The sequence below is a fragment of the Parasteatoda tepidariorum genome, chromosome 2 (assembly GCF_043381705.1).
Source record: "Parasteatoda tepidariorum isolate YZ-2023 chromosome 2, CAS_Ptep_4.0, whole genome shotgun sequence".
NCBI classification, from domain to species: domain Eukaryota; kingdom Metazoa; phylum Arthropoda; class Arachnida; order Araneae; family Theridiidae; genus Parasteatoda; species Parasteatoda tepidariorum.
The window spans coordinates 25,197,521-25,217,536 of record NC_092205.1 but is presented as its reverse complement, the minus strand read 5'-3'; the positions used below and the strand labels follow the sequence as shown (position 1 = coordinate 25,217,536).

Below are 20,016 nucleotides of genomic sequence, written 5' to 3'. Positions count from 1 at the left end.
ATGAAGTTAACACAAAAACTACTGCACAAAACTGTAATGAAATGTTCTTGCTTTAAACTACTTTTCTGCTAAATGATACTAAGTGTGGTTTTATTGATGGTGAAAAGCCATTATCTGAAAGTTAGGAAAGAACCTGGACTACCATTAGAGGATTAAATTAATTTTTTACACGCAAGGAGTAGAGATCGTTTATGCCTTTTTTTAATGTTAACTTGTAACTGCTAATCAATTAGCGTAAAAATTTATAATAAATGTCAGTTGTATATCAACATTACATTAATAATGACTTCTGATTTAGCTTAACACTCACAAAAACAAACTAAATTTTAAAACAGGTTTTATAATCTCTAATAAATAAAAGTAATGTAAATAGTTTTGTATTCTTGTTATGCTTAAATCCTACAAAAATCAAATTTCTTGTTAAAAGTTTTATTCTCTTAAAAAAAAGTTCGATTGATGTAAGCAAAATTTGTGTTCTCTGAAACATAAATGATAATTAAGGGTGTAATAAATTTTATTTGTCGTCTGTACATTACCATTTCATTTCTGTATATTTATGGTTATGTTTTCATTTTTATTATTTGATCCTTGTAATTTCATGAACACTCATTAAATTCATGAACATCATGAACTTTCATTAAACATTCTGTATAATTCTATATTTAGTGTTTGTTACAAACGTTATTTTTTAAAGCAATTTATTTTTCTTTAATCCCAGAAATATTTTAAATTAAGTTTAAAAATTACTGTATTTATGTTTAAAAAAATATTTTTTTTGTAACTTTAATGTATGATTATTCTTTATCTATTGGTAATATTTATAATTTTTTTCTGATTTGCAGTGCAGAACAGCACCTTAGGCTATTTTCTGATCCTAGACTTAGTTTCTTTTTGATGCCATTTACCATTTTGGAAGATAACATACCTCCTAACTATGAGGAAGAGATTTTCCTTTTATCTTCAGATACATTGTACAGAATTTTAGTAGAACAAATGAAGACAAAATCTCAGGGTGTGTCCCTTATAATATCATCTCTTGCAGCTCTGTCAAAGCTGGCACCTTTCATAGGGAAAAAAGTAAAAATTGTGTTTGCTAAGTCGTAATTATAACTGAATATTTTTTTTAAAAATTTTAAATTAAGGAAATACGCGAATTAAAAGTATCTAGATTTTTTTCTTCAAAATTATTGTTAAAATATAATATCTCCTTATTATATGTGGAATTGCGTGGCGCATCAACTACAGAAATGCTACAGATAATTTATAAAATGTCTTTCCTATTGTTTTGTGTGTAATAACTCTTTTTTTTAATTGAATTTTTTATTTTTAAGAAATTAATTTTTGTTTTCTGGAAAATGAAAGACTAATTGATAAATATCCCATAGAAATTTCATGGGATGAAATCTAACTCAAATAAAATATCATGAAACAAAATCAGACACAGCCAAATGATCATAGGATGGAACCAACTGTGGAAAAACAAATAGTTGCATAGAATTTCATGCAGGCAAAATATTATAAGATAAAATCTCTTTCAAACAAAATATTACAAAATGGAATCTCATGCCAACAAAATATTATAAGACTATAATCAGATGGCGGCAAATTATTGTTTAAAGAAACCTCATGTGATATAAAAAAAATTTTAACCAGTGTTACGGTACTAAAAAAGGTTTTATCTAAATACACTCATTGAAATTAACATTAAAATAGAAATTTATAGTTAAATTAGATTAACTGTAACAAACATTTATTGTGTACAAAATGTCCGACTTCAGTTTATTTCTCTGAAAATGTTTATAGATCCTGATCAAATTTATTAATAGGCAAAAATGTCCATAATTCAATAATTTGTAACATGTAACGATAAGCTTATACATACTTGTGTAGTTTCAATTGACGCTTCTTATAAATTAGACAATGACAACTCAATATTAATTTAAAACATCTAAAAAATTTTAAGTCTGTACTACATTACACTTCATCTTTACTAAATGTACTTCCATATAAACATGGTGTACAATTTCTCCTTAAACAGCTGTTATACTCTCTTATATTCTTTTTCTTTTCCACGTTCTTCTTTAAAACATTCTTTTTCCAAAAGAATCAAATTTTATTTAAATCTTATTAGCACTCTAATTTTCCAAAAACTCAACTTACCTACAGTTAGCTCATTAATTATAATTGTCTGAACTAGTTGTTAAAAATGTTTGACCTAGTACTATATGTACCAAAAATATTGAAAGATAACAGTTTTTCTCAATTATATGCATTATTTTCCTTGATTTATGAAATATATATTGTTTAATATTTTAATTTATGGCATTAAGTGGATTGTTTAATTAAGATTTTTAGATGATACAACAGATTCATTTCCGTGTAAAAACTTATAATTATTATGTGAGGGCTACATAAAAACAAAATTGACTAAATAAAAGTCCAATACAAATTTATTGGTCAGTTGGAATTTTCAATAAAATAGCGATATGATTAAAAATGTATCATATCAAAAATGTTAAAAAAGAAAAAAAAGTTTTTTAATTGTTTAATAAACTTATGTTAAAAAACACTTATATGGGTGGGGGGCAATGGAAAAATTTTTGTTTTGTTAAAAATTCCTTTTTTAACTCACCGCCTCTTGCAAAGTGGGTGGTGAGTTAAAAAAGGTTAGGTACCTATGATCTACAGCAATGTCTGTTTTACTTATATTTAAAATAATCATTTTTTACGTAATAAGAATCCAAGCATATCATTCTATGATAAATTCAATTTATTATCTTTAATTTAATATTGAAAAAGTTTTATAATGAGATATGTGGTATAAAATATTTTATTATTATGAATTTTATTTATTTCCAGCTAATTGAATCTATCATAATCTCAGTGGGAGTAATTTTTCTGCAAGACCCAGAGGATGAGAAAAGACACTATTTGTCTTGTTTATGTTTGGAAGATAGGAAAATTTGTTTGGCTTTTTTAAAATTATTTTCATCTCTCCTCTCAAAAGAAGGTAAATTTTGAAGAAAAAATTTTTCTGTTCATTATCTCTATTGTTATTTTTGATTCATTGCTTTTTATTAAAAAATACAAACATTTTTTTAATTTTAAAGAAGGTTTTAAAAAAAATTAATTATCTTTTTCATTATTTATAAAAGATTTAGCTGTATATAAACTTAATTATTATTTTAACAGATTTACAAGCTGTTTAGTTTTAAAAAAAATTGTAAGATTTATTTATATTTAAAATATTAATGGAGTGCTGAGCGTATAAAATTATTCTTTAGACATGTATTCAAACATCAGTTATCAAAAATAAAAATATAATTGTCATTACAATAATTTGGTCTCATGCAATCATAGCTATTAACTACTATAATTTGCTGGGCTACTAGTAACTGATAGTCTACTGGTTTTATTAAAAAAATTTCTTGCTTTTGCATGTTTCAAAAAAAATTTTTAAATTGTAAAAAAAAACATTAAGATAGATTTATTTACTTTGTTCATTCATTGTTTGCTTAAATGTTTAAATAAGTATTACTGCTAAAAAATATTGTCAGTTCAATTTAAAATAATCAGCTAAAATTATTTCTATATCTATTATTGAAATAACTTTCTGTTATCAACTTAGACCCTACTTTCAATAATTTCAAAGTAAATGATAAAAAAATAATTTTCTTAGATTCAAAAATATCACATATATTATTTTTTTACGCTGACTTGATTGCTTTTATAGTTTTTATTCTTGTGCATCATTTTTATTAGTTAATTAGCAGTTGGTAGTTTCCTTTTTTCTCCCTTGCTTGCATTTATATTATGATGATGTATTTTTTTACTTTTGTAGCTTACAAATGTATGACTGATCAAAGTAAGATGTTGTTGTTTAAATATTTCATCAAGATTCTGCAAAATCCTACAACTGATTGCAATGTAAGCATCACTTACTGTGGAATTTATTTAACATGCATAATAAAATTGCAGTGATTCAATGTTAAAGCAATTATACAAAACTTTCGAAATAATTAAATAAATTATGCAGTTTTTATTTTTAAAAGAATTTAATATTTGTAATTTTTTTCCTTAAAATATTTGTCTTTCTTATAAAAATATTTTAATACATATGAAACAAAGTGGTGCTTAAATTAACAAGTTACACTGAAATAAGAAGCCTATTTATTTCTATGCAAAATTTATACTTAAAAAGTATAAATTTATAACCCGCAATTTATGCTTTCTTAAAGTGTGTGTTGCAGCACACTGAGGTATTGTAGAGTTAGACAAGAGATGTCGAAAGGCCGAATATACCGAATATTTGTTCATGTGCACCATGTTCATCAATTATGTATTTCTATCAGGCTTCTTATACCTCTTTACTACTTCATACCTATAGAAAGCTGAATTTTCAGCAATTGCACTTGTATTGCTCCTTAAAAATAAATGTGTGTAGCTTAATTGTCATTTAAAAAGTTAAGCAATGAGCATCAAACTTACCCAGTGCACTAAGAAAATTTACAATACCCTCGAATGCAGATGATAATTTATTTTTATTTATATTTGCCCTTATATTTACTTGAACCAAAATGGTTCAGTGGTTAAGGCACTGAGCTTTCATTGTGAATTACTGGGGCTGGAGCCCTTGTGGCGGCTTTAAGCCTCCCCCCCCCCTTAGCTTCTGATGGATGGGTGCAGTGCTGACCACAATTTTGTGGCCATCATGCTGTTGGTCATAAAATTGTGGGGCCTTCACCTTCATGACGCCCTGACCCACAAAAAGCTGCTGTGAGAATGTGTTACTTTAGAATAAATACTTATTAACATTCTATTAATTAAAATTGAAGTAGATCAGTGGATTTTAAATTAAGGAATAAAGTGCAAAATTTGACTATGTTTTTATCATCACAGCTTATTTTCATAACTTCTGTTTCATCATCTTACACATATAACATACATAATACACTATTTGGAAGAAAGTGACGGGACACGGCATAATCCCATATTTATTAAAATTAATAGGAGGTAGGGTCTCCTTTGGTTGCGATCACAGCTGCAACCCTTCTGGGTATGCTTTCCACTAAATTAGCCATAGTGGCAAGAGGAATTTCCTTCCAAATGTTTAACAGGAAGTTCCATAGTTCATGCCTGCTTTTGGGGAGTGGGGGGGGCAGACCCTCAACCGACAGACCAATTCGTCCCAGAGATGTTCAATTGGGTTAAGAACAAGGCTCTGCGCTGGCCACTCCATGCGTTTAACGTTGTTGTTCAGATACCAATCAAGAGTCCTTGCAACATGGGATCTTGCGTTGTCATCTTAATACAAGCAATCATCCATACCGTATGTTCCCCTCAAGTTAGGAAGGACATGATTGTCGAGAATATCACATTATCCATCGGCGTTCATGATCGGCATCAATCCTCCTCCACCAAACTTTACAGTTGTCCTGTCACTTTCTTCCAGATAGTGTATGTATGTAATAAGTATTATACTGCAAATAAATGTTAATGACTGGCGTGTTGCAGGACAATTTTAAATCTTGTAAGAGTGCCACATATTGATACAAATTAAGAAACTCCTAATCTATTGTATATTTCTAAGCTTTTTTTTTAATTAAAAAATCTGTTAATTCTGTTTTATTTTAGGATAGATATAAAAATAAAATTTGAAAAAATCCTAAAAGCATTTTATTGCAATTGAAAGTGATTGTTTTCCAAATTTGTAAGATAATAATGCATAATAATTTAATAGTTTTGTAGTTTATTATAAATAGTTTACTGATAAATTTCTAGTTTAAAATAAATTTAGATTAATTTATTTAATCTTTTGCTTTAAAAAAAATTACTTTGTCGGAGCTATATATTTTATTTCTTATTTATTTCTTAATACAGTTTTATTGAAACCACTTTCTTTTTTCTTCATAAGCTTATATTTTGCAGACCCTGCTTAAATATTATACCTTCTGAGAAATCTTCAAAGAATTATGCACACTTTTTTTAATTATTTTAAAGAAATATAGTATGCTTTAACTTCTAAATTTACTTAATATTTCTGTATTATTACTGTTGTATCCCTATTTTAAACTAAAGTATTTTAATTTTGAATCAATTTTAATCATATTCCTACCAGTGACCAGATTATATTAAGTCATCAAAAGATCTTATTTAAAATTCAAAATGCTAATTCTTATTTTGATAATTGCAAAATTGTGTAAAGACAGTTGCTAATACACTAAACTAGACTCATAATCTTGTGTTTACACTTAGACTGTTCTAACAAAAATGTTTGATATTGAGAGTGCATTTTTTTTCACTATCAATAATTACTGATATCTTAAATATAGCTTATTTTCCTTAAAAACTTAATGTGTCCCATCTCAGAAGTCATGTGACCTAATTTTCGGTGGCCTCCCTTTGATTGAAAAGTGTGCTTTAGGATAGCTAAAATCTGTTTTATGCTTAGATTTTTATTACGGGTGTTATGAAGGTCTGACTTTTTTTCCGTGCTATCATGACCTGAAACATTTATGGGTACAGCTTTACCTGATTTTAATAATATTAATTTATCTCTTTTTTTTTTTCCCCCAGATAGTCTCGGAAGCTTTACTCCTCCTGAAATCTTATATTGGTTTGAATGCCGAGCATAAGTTTGAGGTTAACTCTGTACTAAAGGGTGAAATTGTAGCACTTATTTGTAGAAAACTCTATGGAAATAAGGAACCTATTGTTGACAGTGCCTTACACATTGCTGGAGAAATAATGAATGGTGAAGGTGATAAAAAAAATTTATTAATAATTATTACTTCATTATTTATTATTACTTCAAATTTTTATTTGTCTCTGCTATTTGCTAATATTTTTGGGGGGGGATTTAATTATGTTAATCATGTATGAAATTAATCAATATGACATTTGATTATAATTTTTTACCATTGTATAATATTATTTGCTGTTGTTAATTTTGTTATTTATGATTTTGAGAAGAGTATGAGAAATTTAAATGAATACAATTATGACCAGTTTAATACAAGCATTCTTTTGGATTTTTATTTATCTTATTTGTTGCTTTTCTCTAAATTTAAATATCTGAATAACTTTTTTTAATATTTAAGCTGTACTATCCATAAACTAATAAGTCGCTGGTTTCTATAAATAAATAACAATTTATTATTATGAAACATTTACAAAAATCCAAAATGAAACATTGAACACACGAGAGGTTCAAATGCTTCAAAAGACAAACTACTACTACATTTTACAATTTATTTGTAACTAGAGGGCGTTGATCGCTACAACAGAAGAAGCTCAAACGTAAGCCTTTATTTTTTGTGATATTTCTGAAAATGGATTGCAGTGGTTTCTGAGCTCGATGCCTTAATTATGATATGTTAAAAATCTGAAAGCATATAGCTTTTATTAAAATTTAATAATCCACGCAGTGTTATTTTTGATTGTTTTTACATTTTTATTTAAGCCATCTGTGCTACAATTTCTATTTGCATTACTTTTTATGTGTGTAAAATTTTAAATGGAAACTTCTACTATAGATCACCAGTTATGGATGGAATTAGTCATGCAGAATTCTCTGCACACAATTGTATGGGACATAGCCATTGAAAGTAATCATGATGGCATCATAAAAGCATCAGCTTTATCTGTAATCACTGTAGCTTGCTCCCGGCCATACTATTTTGATAGCATCTACTCTGCGAAAGGTGTTTCAAAAGTAAGTATTTATTTTATGTATGAGGATGTGGATCCAAAAAGAAAAAGTCACAAGAGTAATAAAGAGTATTTATTAACAATACACATAAAATATTAAATGGAATTAAAAAGCATACTTACAGATCACTTTTCTAGATAATCACCAAAGCTATTTATAGAAACGCAGGATCAACTTGTTAGGTCCATTTTGGAAGAAAGCATATCCTTGCCTATTGATTCTCGTTTGCTTCTGTTTCCACAGCATTGTCTGAATTGAAACTTCAGACATTAAACAGTCTCTAAAACAGTTATTCCTTGTTCCAAATAAGTCTTTCTTCAGTTTCAGAAACAGAAAATATGGACAAGGCTACAAATCTTTCCTGTAGAGAGATGGCTCCACACTTGAAGTTTTGAAGCATTGCTTGAATTTTGGGCCTGGCATTATCCTGTAAGAGGATGATATTATGACATCCTTTTGCAGGATAATACACTATATGATGTACTATACTATGTCAGCCATGGCATTAGATTTCTAGCAACTGTTTGCTCCCAAAAATTTATTACTACTGGTACTTGCATGTGTGACTACATTTTCAGACCACCCAGGCTTTACTATCCAATCTCAAGACCTCAGGCCAACAAATAATTTTCTCAGGGTTCTATCTTAAAGACTCTATGAATCAGTGGATCCGGGCACACTTAATATACAGTTCCAAAACTCTTACCCTTAGATAAATGATTTTGTGGGTGTGTAGTCTATCATTAATTGCTTTTTCAATTTTTTTTGACAAACTTTTTTAAGAATGTTTGATACATTAAAAAGGTGAATTTTCTTTTGGAAGTGATATCTTAATTTGTGCTAGTAAGTTTCAATTGTTTCTTTTTTGAGCATCAAGTTTCTCAGTTTTTCTGTTTTAAGAAAAAGATGTCGGAGCTCTTTTCAAGTTTGTTTCATGATATTCTATAAACTCATAATTGTGCTTGACAGTACAAAAACATGTAGGATATTTTCATTCTTTTAATGGAATTGATACAAAATGGTGTAAATTTTATTTATTTTGTAACTTATCTGTTCAGCCCCTGAAAAGAACTACATTTGAAAAAAAAATCCAAGTGTAAAAGGAATATTTATCCAATTCTTTCTATAATTTATTACTATGCCACGTGAATAATTAAACTATGACTAACACTAAATTCTTATAATTTTAGGAATACATTTTAAATAGCAGAATTACTGCATGCAAAAATTATTATAAAGTATGCAGTAGCAATAAATTAGTGCACCAATAATAATAATGGAGGTGCACATGTGAAAATACTGTAAAAATTTATGCAATTTTTAAAAATGAGTAATTAGCCGCCACTGTATTAATCTCACTCATTTGTAAAATCGTTCATTTTAATTTGGTTTTCATATATAGTTTAGAATTGATTTAGATGCAGTTAATCAGACCTACTTAGCATCTCAATTGAAACAGCTCTCCGCAAGACAGCATACCTATCAGCGAATATATACCAAAGATGAAAACACGTGACCTTCCCTTTAAGGAGAAGGCAATGGAATGAATGCCAACCTTGTAAACCAGTCTTTTAAAAGCCACGTGTTGCTACAAAACAGTCCGCAAAAGTTAACCTGAAAATGCACACAAATGTAGTTCATTCAAAGTTTGGTGTTGGAGAGAATATTTTGTTGAGAGTTGAAAATGCATTTAAACGCATTTTCAACTCTCAACAAACCTTTTTTTATCATGTTTTTTAACAGATGTAGTATTAAACATTCCTTACAACCATGCAACCTATGTGAGAATATTTAGCGATGCATCTAAAATCAAACTTAATTCTGTTCTTTCGTATCAAAAGAAATTCTGGAGAATTAGTTCACTGAGAAACTCTTTAACTGGGTTTGTTGACTTCTAAATTTTTTTTGGTTACAGAAAATTTAAGATTTTTTAAAAATGCTGAAACAGTTAGTCAGTCTTTTTTAGATCAGTAGATTAATTTATTATTTTGTAGTTTTATGGGTAAAAAAAGGTATACTTTTAATTTAAAAAATTTATAAACTTATTACTTTTTTTTAAATCCTGGCAGTGTTTTTCTAATTGCACTATGCAGTGGTCACAAAAGTATCAAGCTTTATGAATTTCTGAGGTCAGCCGGTCTGGTTGACATTAATCTCCTTAAATATTCAATTATGATCAGAATTTCTGATAATCGAAATCTTCAGTAACATGAACTGATAATAATTCCAATTAGTTAAGATTAGCAAGAATCAAAGATTTTCTTCCTCCTCCCTTGTCACAAGCTAACACATTTCATTAATTTTCTTCGCCCTCTACCAAGTATTACATCATTTGTGGATGGCCCCTTTCATAAAAATATTGCTTTCTTTGTTTTATAAACAAAATATAAAAATTGTTTTATATTAAACCTTTTTATTTTTAATATCTTTCATAATAATTTGTTAGTTTTTTAGAATTTATTATTCTTCTTCTTCCTTATCCCCAAAATTAGCAGGGCTAAACAATGTCCATGAAATTCATCACACGGAGGAAGTCGGCCACCATAAGTGTGTTATTAAGAGTGTCCCTTTTGTCCAGACCAAGACAGTCCAGGATATGTTGGGGGGAAGCCAGCATGTTGTGGCACCTGGGGCAGTTAGGGTAGATTTTAATACCACCCTCAAAAGAAAGGGACTTAAGGTGGCCGCTGATAAGCCTGGTATGTGCAGTCTGGTCCTTGCGGTTGCACCGAACGTTGAGTGCACCTCCTGGACTGGTGCTCTGGTACCAGTGATGTTTGGGGGGTACGAGCCAGGAAGCGAGGTCTTCTTTTTTCTTTTTTGATGCCAGCTCCATGAAGGTGAGGGAATTTTGACTTATCAGATTTTCTTTCGTCCCCTCCTTAGCCAGAGTGTCGGCGATGTCATTGCCCAGAACCCCAACGTGAGAAGGGATCCATTGGAGGTGGACTTCACGCAATCGTGAGAGGATTTTAATTTTTTGTAGGATTGAAGCACCTGTTTTGTCTCTCACCTTCCTCCAATGCGTTAAGTATTGTATGGAGCTGAGGCTGTCAGAGAGGATCCAGATGTTATTTTGATCCTGTAGTGTTAGAAGAGAATCCAGGGCAGTATCAATAGCAATGAGTTCACTTCTAAACACCGAGCAGAAATCAGGATTCCTTTAGAATTTATTATGGAAAGTTTATGGCATAAAAAATGAAAAGAAACTTTTTTTAAATTGTTTTGAGCATTTATTTTCGTTTTTAATTCATACGTTTTCGCAAATGTGAACCCTTTGCTTCATGGTAGTATATTTTTAAGTATATGTCCAATTATTATTTCAGGTTGACCTGATGAATATCCTGTGTAATTATGTTCTGGATGATGATTTCTTTATCCAGAGGGAAGCCATTTTATGTGCAAGCCGATGGATGCAATTGAATCATATCATTCTGCCTGCATCCTGTAAAGATAACTTGTACTTAATTTTTTCATCTGCCATCAGAAGTTTAGATTTAGACCTAAAACTTGCTGCTTTAAAAGAATGGCAGTGTTTCATAGAGAATGAAACATTTTTCCCTCCTATATCTGAAACTGACATTAACGAGTGCCTGACAGAATACTGCTCCTCCGGGTTCGGATCATCATTGTTATATGCCATCGAAGATTACGATGAAGCCGTGAAGTACGAAGCAGCTAGAATGATGCTTAAATTGAGACAGAAGCTGGTTGATAAAGGCATCACCAAAGATTTTATATCAGAAGATGCAAAAATGTCTGAAAATATTCTCATTCCAGATATTGCCGATTCTTTTTCAGCTATATCTGTTACAAAGGAAGAGCGTGATGAAGGTATAGACAATGTCATGGCATTGTCAACCACTGAACAAATTTTGAATATCTGCAAAACAGCAGATTTTCAGTTGCACAATAATTACACTTTCACTGTTCCTGATTTAGGGTTAGAAACCCTTTCATGTTCAGTGAAAGCATTCTGGAGTTCCTTGTGGTCTGGTAAATTAGATGTTATACTTGAACCAGATGAAAAACCGACTTCCGTTTTTTCAGAATACTCATTTTCGTTGTTGGAGGACATCATTTCAGCTGAAAAAACAGAACTTATTATTTCTGTCAATGATTCTGACTGTTATTAATTGAAGATTCATCTTCAAAAGTAGATAAAATTCCTGCTACTTTGGAAGACTAAAGACTTTTTAATATTTTAATAAAGTAATAAAAGTTTTCTATTAGTGAGCTAATCAAGTAAAACTGAAGAGATTTTTATAAAATTAGTTACAATTTGTTTAAAATTAATACACAAGTATAATATATAAGAGACACCCGGTGGCTGAGCGGTAGCGCTTCGGTCTGTCGTGCCACAGGTCCCTGGTTCGAGCCTGGAGCCAGGCAATGTTGACTCAGCCTTTCATCCCTTCAGTGGGTCGATAAATTAGTACCAAGCATGCTTGGGAACTAAACACTGGGGGTTCCGCGTTTGGCTGACCTCCTGACCGGAACATCTGCTCCTGCACACCAGAGCCGAAGGTCAAGAAAACTGAGATGGGCACCGTAGGCCTTGGCCCTCTGTGGGCTGTCGCGCCACTGAGTTTAGTTTATAATATATAGGGTGCCAACTAAGTGTAGAACCACTCTTTTTAACTTTAAACGGCTTCAGTTGTAATTAAAGTGGTGTTTATGTGTAATAAAATGGCTGTGTTGAACTTGCTAAGACCTCTACAGCAGTGTTATCCACACAAAAAACTGTTTGAGAATAATTTAACTCCATACTTCAAAACCAAGATTAGATTTGTGTATTGAACATATTTAATTATGCATTCTAAAACTATTGATTGAATATTTAACCAAAAAACACTTTCACATTATTTCCAACTTTTTTATATTATAGGTTTCTAAGGTTTTAAAAATATATTAGTAAATAAAATATATTGAATTAAAGTTTTTTTTTTGCTATTTAACAGTTGGTTCAAAATTGACACTTTCATTGATGGCATGAAAAAAAAAGTCCTTCCTAGAGATTTACTAGGTACCCAGAAAATACCATGACCAGGCAAATAAAATTTACTACTTGCTACCAGGTACCCGGTTTTATGTTTGAAAACGGAGAACTTGGACACGCCCTATATTATGAGGTATTCAGTGCCGAAAAGATCGAGTTTATGTTCAACACTACCATACTCAGAAATTATAGTAACTTCAAAATTAGTGATAAATTCATACATTCCATCTGTTTCTAAAAAATCAATTGGAAATAACTGTTAAGACACAACATATTTTAGTTTTGTTCAGAATTCCTTGTAAAATAGGCATCTTTGGGACAAAGAAAATCGTTTGCTAAAAAGAGGTGTAGGGGGAAGAAAATGCTGAAATCTAATTTTGAAAATTATCTTTAATAAAATATATTTAAATTAATACAAAATTAGAAGTAAGGAATTTTATTAATCTTTGAACTTAATAAAATCATAATGAATAAAAATTCAAAGATAACTAGAAAAATATGGTCTATTTGTTAAATTTCTATAGAAGGATCACAGTTAAGATTTTTTTAAACCAGTAATTATTATATTTACAGTGAAATCTCAACTAGGTTGACACTCTTCAGACTGAAAATTTTTTCCGTTTACAGAAAGGGCATACTAATACAGTAGGCTGATGCCATAAATTACTTTAAGAATAATTGCAATAATATAGAAAGAATTTATGATAACTTTTTACATTAATATTTATATAAACTCAATAAAATTATAATACAGTAGGAAACCGATTATCCGGAATGATCGGGACCATCACTATTCCGGATAACTGATTTTTCCGGTTTTCTGAATCGCTACAAAAAGCCGTTTTTTTTAATGTTAAACCCAACTAAAAAAAAAATTTTTTTATGAAATAATCTTGAAAAGAAGAAAAAACGATGAAGTAATTCACTAATGATTATTTCCAAAATGATGGTAAGGTGAACATCTTTCAAAAAAGAAAGAAAAATCCTAAAATCTTATAAGGAAAAAAAATTTTGTTTAAAAAATGGCGGGAAAATTTATCGAATTTCGTTCCGGTTTTCTGATTTCCGGATAACGGGTTCTGTACTGTATTTTTTATATTAAAATTATAATATTCAAAGGAATGGATAAAAATTTAATATATACATACAGCCCTTCATTTTATATTAATCCAATTGAAAAGAAAGGTGTAATAGAAGTTTGTATTTAGTCTTACTTCACTTCGCAGGTCAGTTTTAATCAGTAACTTCACATCCCATAACACCTCATCATCACTTGATAGGAAACAGGACAATATCTTATGGAAGGTAATACCCACCAGGCTCCATGAAATTGTTGCATTCACAACCAATTATTTACCATGTTTGATTTATATATGAACACTTGATGACTTTTGTCTTTTTCTAACCCAGCTGTGTTAAACAGGAGAAGGGGGGGATTGATTAGAGAAAAAAAAAGGAATTTTCAGAGGGGATGGGGAATTGAGAGAATTTAATGCAACATTTCAACTTCTGGGAACTTTTAACCTATGTAGTCTTGATAAAAAAAGTCTTTTGATACAGCTGTGGGAAGTATTTCACAGGAACAGTATCACTTTCTCTTCTTTCTTTGCAAAGATAAAGGAGAGTGACATGAGAATCATTTTGTAGTTGAGAAAAAACTTAACAATATTTTTAGTTATGGAAAAGATAAAAAAAACTTTTCATGTTTGTACATATTTTATGCATGTTACAATTATGCATTTACATATTTTTTTTTCTAGAATTTAAAGTAGAAAAGTATTTTTTTTAATTCAAATTTAGATAAAGTGGGATTTGTTTTGAAGAGATTGAAATTAAGATTTAGGAGCATAAATGACTGTTCACATCCTGTTATGGAAGTGTCCGCTTTGCTGAAATGGTACATAATGATTTCACATCCTGTTATGGAGGTGTCCGCTTTGCTGAAATGGTACATAATGATTTCACATCCTGTTATGAAAGTGTCCGCTTTGCTGAAATGGTACATAATGATTTATTCATAGAAGATTTACTGGAAATTAAAAAGTGTTCGTTACGTGAGATTTCACTGCATATCTAATCCAAAATTTATTCACTGTTTTATAAAAAATTTCAATGCAAAAAAAGTGTGGCTAAATTTAAACAAAAAAATTTTTTCAATTCCAATATATTGAATAAATTATGCTAAGGATAATATTTATAGAAAGATCCATAAGTATTTCTCAACAGATTTTTTAATTTAAAATATAACCAAATTCAGAAATAAATAATTATGTTTCTTTGATGATTATACACAAATAAAAGGAGGGAAGCCTCTTAACTGTTTTGTTTTCAATGTTTAGATGGATATATAGTGAGATCTCCTTATAGTGAGATCTCTTGTGTGCCTTATAGTGAGATCTCCGAAGCCAGAAAAGAGGCTCAACCGGATTTATTAACAAGCTCTGCTTTGTGTATGTTTGATGCTTCAGAACCAGCTTTTGTTTAATTCAGAGCAAAGATGAGGCCTTTATGAGAAAATTATTTACGTTTTAACTTAGTTTTGTTAACATTTAAATTAGCTACAAAATAGAAAATTGACTTATTGTCCATTCTCAACAAATATAAGTTTTTTTTTTACTGAAAACCATAATATAGCTTATTTTAGTCATTGTCAGCACCTGCATAAGTTGAGAACAAATTTCCAACAAAGTTCTGCTAGAAGTAGATGCTCAATCATTTAGGGTTCCATAGCTGAAAACAATTTGGAACTGCTATATTAGGGGACAGTTTTTATGTATATGAAAAGCTTAATGCAATATAGTAATAAGCCATATATTTTTGCATCTAACTCCAACTTACTTTCAGTACTTTACAAATTTCTAATAAATAAAAGCAGAATTATTTCCTATTCTGAGAGCATGCCGTTCAACAAAAATGTTCTGATAATTTTGTAAAAGTTTGTTTATCATTATGAACCAAATTGTGATTAATTCTATTATGTAATCAAAAGTTGTTCTTTACATTTTATCATGTTTCAATGCTAACACACCATAGTGTATATTATCAAATATATATTTTGTAAATAAAAGACTTTTTAAAATTATCTTGAATATCAATAATCAAAACCACAGACTCAATTTTAGTACTGAAAAAATCCAAATAAAAGCTACCAACCGCCTAATATGTACATTTATAATAATGCACATAAATATAACATTAATAAGAATATTATAATCTATAACATTAATAAGAACGTCTGACTAAGATTTCTGCTTTAGTTTGAGTAATAAAAGCCTAAAATGTAAAAAAAAAAAAATTTTTTTTTTAATCTGAAAATTTAATAAGTATGCTAAGAAATTTTTAAGAATAATTATACACTGGTAGAAGAAAAAGTCCTAACAAATTAGGAGATAGAAAATATTTCCCATATTACTCTAGTTTACTGAAGATAAATAAATAAAATTATGTATGGATACAGTTTATTGTGTGACAATGTGTACAAAACAACAATTAAAATAAAATCACAAGCAAATCAACAAAATTTTTGGCAAATGCCTATTAGCTCGAGTCCACAGAAGTTCAATTTTCAGGTCAAAATGGCTGTGAAAATGCTACTAGCATGGTATTTGGTCTCCTCTTACAGCATGCACAATGAGTAGCCATGTTAACAAGTTGGTTCTGAAGTGCTCTTCCTCCAGAGCAGTTTTTAACTCCTACATTGTTCTAGAAGAGGGCTGGTGTGCTACTCTCACAAGAGCATCCCAAACAGATAGCATTAAAGTCAGAGGATCTGGCTGGGCAATCCATTCACTGAATATCTTTTACTTTATAGATAGTCAATTACCTGACAGGTGCTCCTGTGTATAAAAATGAACTGAAGGGTAATGGCACCCCTGCTCAAGGATCTCTTACCAGTAACTCTGTATTCACAAAACCAGCATCAATCACCATGCGGGCATTTTACACGATTCCCGCCCAGACCATCACTTCTCCACCAACACATGTCCCTTTCCCTGATGTTGCTGGGACGATATCTGGTTCTGCCTTCCCTCCATATGAATACTTAACGGGAATCGGTTTGTAGTCTGAATATGGAGTCTTATGTGAAGAGGATATTAAGCTCTGAGCGATGTTGGTGTTGTATTGTAAATGCTCTCTTTTATCGGAGGGAGAGAGTAGGATGCAAAAAAGCCAGCTTTCTGGCAATATGTCTTCCATGAAACATGTTCCAGCGGCAGCAACGAGATGACGAGAGAGTTGTAGGTGCGACTGCAGATACCAAATACTGATTGTCATCTGCAATTGTGGCTCTCGGAAACCTTATCCTGGTTTTCTGGACACTATCCGACTGTTTGTTGTTAAACTGCCTAAACTCATTAAAATGACAATTGGTGTTACATTCAGTTACTTTGCAACCTGAGCTTAGGACTGCCCTGCTTCTAGTTGACAGATGATCCTCCATCTCACACTGTCATCTTAGCAATGTGTACCCATATCACATAAAAACAACAAGACTAATCAAGAAAGGCAATGAAAGTCACTACTCTATTACAGAGTGGAAGTAGCTGAGCAGCTGGACAGACTTTTATATCTACCTCCTGCTGCCATTAATCACCCCAACTATGACACCCATCCGTGTAATGTTTTCTATCCCTTAATTTTGTCTACCAGTGTATTTTGTAAAGACATACCAAATACTATTAATCTTCAGAAAGCTCTTGAAAACAATGAGGAAAAAAAAATTTTTATGGTACCTTTATTTCAAATATTTATATTTACTTTTTAATGATTCATTGATTTTAGAAACTTTGTGCAATTTAGAAGACAAATCCTCACTCATTGATAGATAGATATGTTCTTATTTCTTCTGAATTTAAATTCTAAGCAATCTTTTCTAAGCTTTGGTATAATGTGATTATTAATTTTAAAAAAATAAAAACTTATTTTGTTTAGAAATAGAATATGTAATTAGTTGAATATTAAGTGTTTATATGATTTTAAAAAGTTCAAAAAAAAAAATCTTATAGTTAGATGTTAATAAATCTATACTGAGATGCCCAATGTTGCAGTACTTTTCTGTAATTATAAATATAATTAACTTTTCATGAAAACAGCATTAAAAAAAAGACAATTGAAGATCAATAGGGAGAAACGGTTTATTTACAAAACCACGGATGAGAACCATTTTTCTATAATATGGCCCATTTTTACTGTGTATTAACTATCAGAAAAATTTGGGAAATCTTAGTTATAGATAAAAATCCAACTGTCATTTTGTGAAAAATGGATATAAACGATTGATCTTCAATTGTCTTTTACTTTTAAGAATTTTCTTTGTATCATATTGAATTTTCATGGTTCATTCTTCTTATTTTATATTAACAATGCAAATATTCATGAAATAGTACCACTGTTTTGTACCTAAATGGAAATGAAAGGAATTTTTTTTTCATAATGAAACTCTTTTTAACAAATTAATGACATGTCTTAACTGTTCTAGCAATAGTAGTTTTGGGAGCAATAAAACTAATTGAAAGTGTGCTAGATATTTCTTATCTCTACTAACTAATGTTTGTATTAATTTTTGAGATAAAACAATAAGCCATCTTACAATCTGAGTATTTTAAAATTATATCAGCATTTATATATCTTTTAAAACTTAGTTTGATATTTACGCATTATCAGGGGTGATTGTGAGCCCAACTCAAAAATCCTGAAAATTTCGTGAGTAAAATCATTAATGACGCATTTTAAAAAATTGTCTTTAAAAATTTAAATCATTGATATTTTCACAACATGAAATTCTAAATAAATTATATGCAGCATAATTTAAATTAATAATTTCTTATAAGTTTATTTTTATCTCTAATCACATTTATTTTTCTACCAAAAAAAATATAAATTCTAGTTCCAATATTTTTAAATAAAATATACAAGAATTTTTATACATAAATGTGATCATTGATTTCTTGATTCAGAGCTCATTCTAGATGGAAAAAAGGGCAGGGGGCAGAAGTTTAAAAAAAGGGCATTATTATTCTAAAAAGGCAATAGTTTCTTTCTATGGGCTTTACACATTCTATTAAAAAATATTGTCAATTAGTAAAAGAAAAAATAATATTTTTCTCTTTACAAAAAGTAGCAAAGCAATCATATTAATTACTAATTTTTATTAATAAATTAACATATATATCGAGTTAATGAGCTAATTAGCTTAGTAATTTGTTTAAAATGCATGCATATATTAATAAAATAATAAATGTATGTTTTTAAGTGTCTGTAGTTATGATTTAATAATTAAAATGATTAATAATAATTATGATTTAATGATAGTGGAAGTAACTGCAAACTTTCAAAGACAAGTGCAACAATGGGGTGTGATGGCTATTTTTCCTTACCAATATAAATCTATGTATTGACAGCAATGACAAACTAAATAAAAAGAGTTCAAAATAACAAAAGTATAAGAAATTCATTGTAGAGTTAGGGGAAAAAATAAAGAAAGGTTGAGGAAAGAAAGGGCAAAAAGGGTATCATCAGGGCATTAAATTACTTCAAGGGCAACAGAGTGGATTCTTTTGACTAAAAGGGCAGCAGCGTGCTGCGCCCTGTTTACCCTGCCTAGAATGAGCTCTGCTTGATTCTTCTGGAACTTGAATTTACAGATCGCTGTTAGCGAAAAATCCGGGCTTTTTCTGGAGCACAATCACCTCTGCATTATCACAAAATTGATTTTAGTGACTTATATAGTTATATTCGCATAGTTATAGATTTAAAAGAATTATACTAACATAACTTAACGCATGCAAGAATTTATATCCAATATATTTTCTCATAGACAAAATGGTAAATAATAAAAAAAATATTACATTTTCCAACTGCCTTGTATAAAACGAATTTGACAAGGCTAATCCAGTGTGACAATCTAAAATAGGTGCTAAAGCAATATTTTGGAAAAGATGGTCAGCTGGAAAATCTATAAGTAACCTTGTTTTTAAATGTTTCACTTTAAAAATGAATGATATCAGCTTAATAATTTTGAAAAGAACTTTAAAATAGACCTAATATTAAATTATGTATTTAAAATTTATAAATTGTATTTTGTTAACTGTTTAAAATTTTCAATAGAATCTAGAAAGATTTTTAATCTACAAAAGTGAAGATTTTTGTGTTTAACTTAGAAAAATCTCATCATGCAGAATGATGCAAACAAAAAATAAATAAAAAAAATAATTTTAAGCTGAAATCCAAGATGGCAAATAAAGAAGATTTTTAAGGAATATACAAAATTTTTCATGTAGGTAATAATATAAGTGTGAAATTAAAT

The 20,016-nt window shown here is 29.7% G+C and overlaps 1 protein-coding gene across 2 annotated transcripts in view; it reads left to right on the top strand.

Annotated features, from left to right (window-relative positions):
• The window catches only part of LOC107447861 (uncharacterized), a 24,848-nt gene extending 9,056 nt beyond the window's left edge, over positions 1-15,792 (top strand). The window contains exons 5-11 of one of the 2 annotated variants that reach the window (XR_011636114.1): positions 843-1,077; positions 2,860-3,010; positions 3,842-3,927; positions 6,577-6,760; positions 7,536-7,714; positions 11,038-14,587; positions 14,639-15,792. Coding sequence is in view for 1 of the 2 variants with exons in the window: in XM_043046208.2 (XP_042902142.1) it covers positions 843-1,077; positions 2,860-3,010; positions 3,842-3,927; positions 6,577-6,760; positions 7,536-7,714; positions 11,038-11,847 (1,645 nt within the window). In the remaining variant the exon portion in view is untranslated. Of the gene's footprint in view, positions 1-842; positions 1,078-2,859; positions 3,011-3,841; positions 3,928-6,576; positions 6,761-7,535; positions 7,715-11,037 lie in introns of both variants that reach the window. The other variant, XM_043046208.2, reaches the window with a different exon arrangement.
• The last annotated feature ends 4,224 nt before the right edge of the window (positions 15,793-20,016 follow it).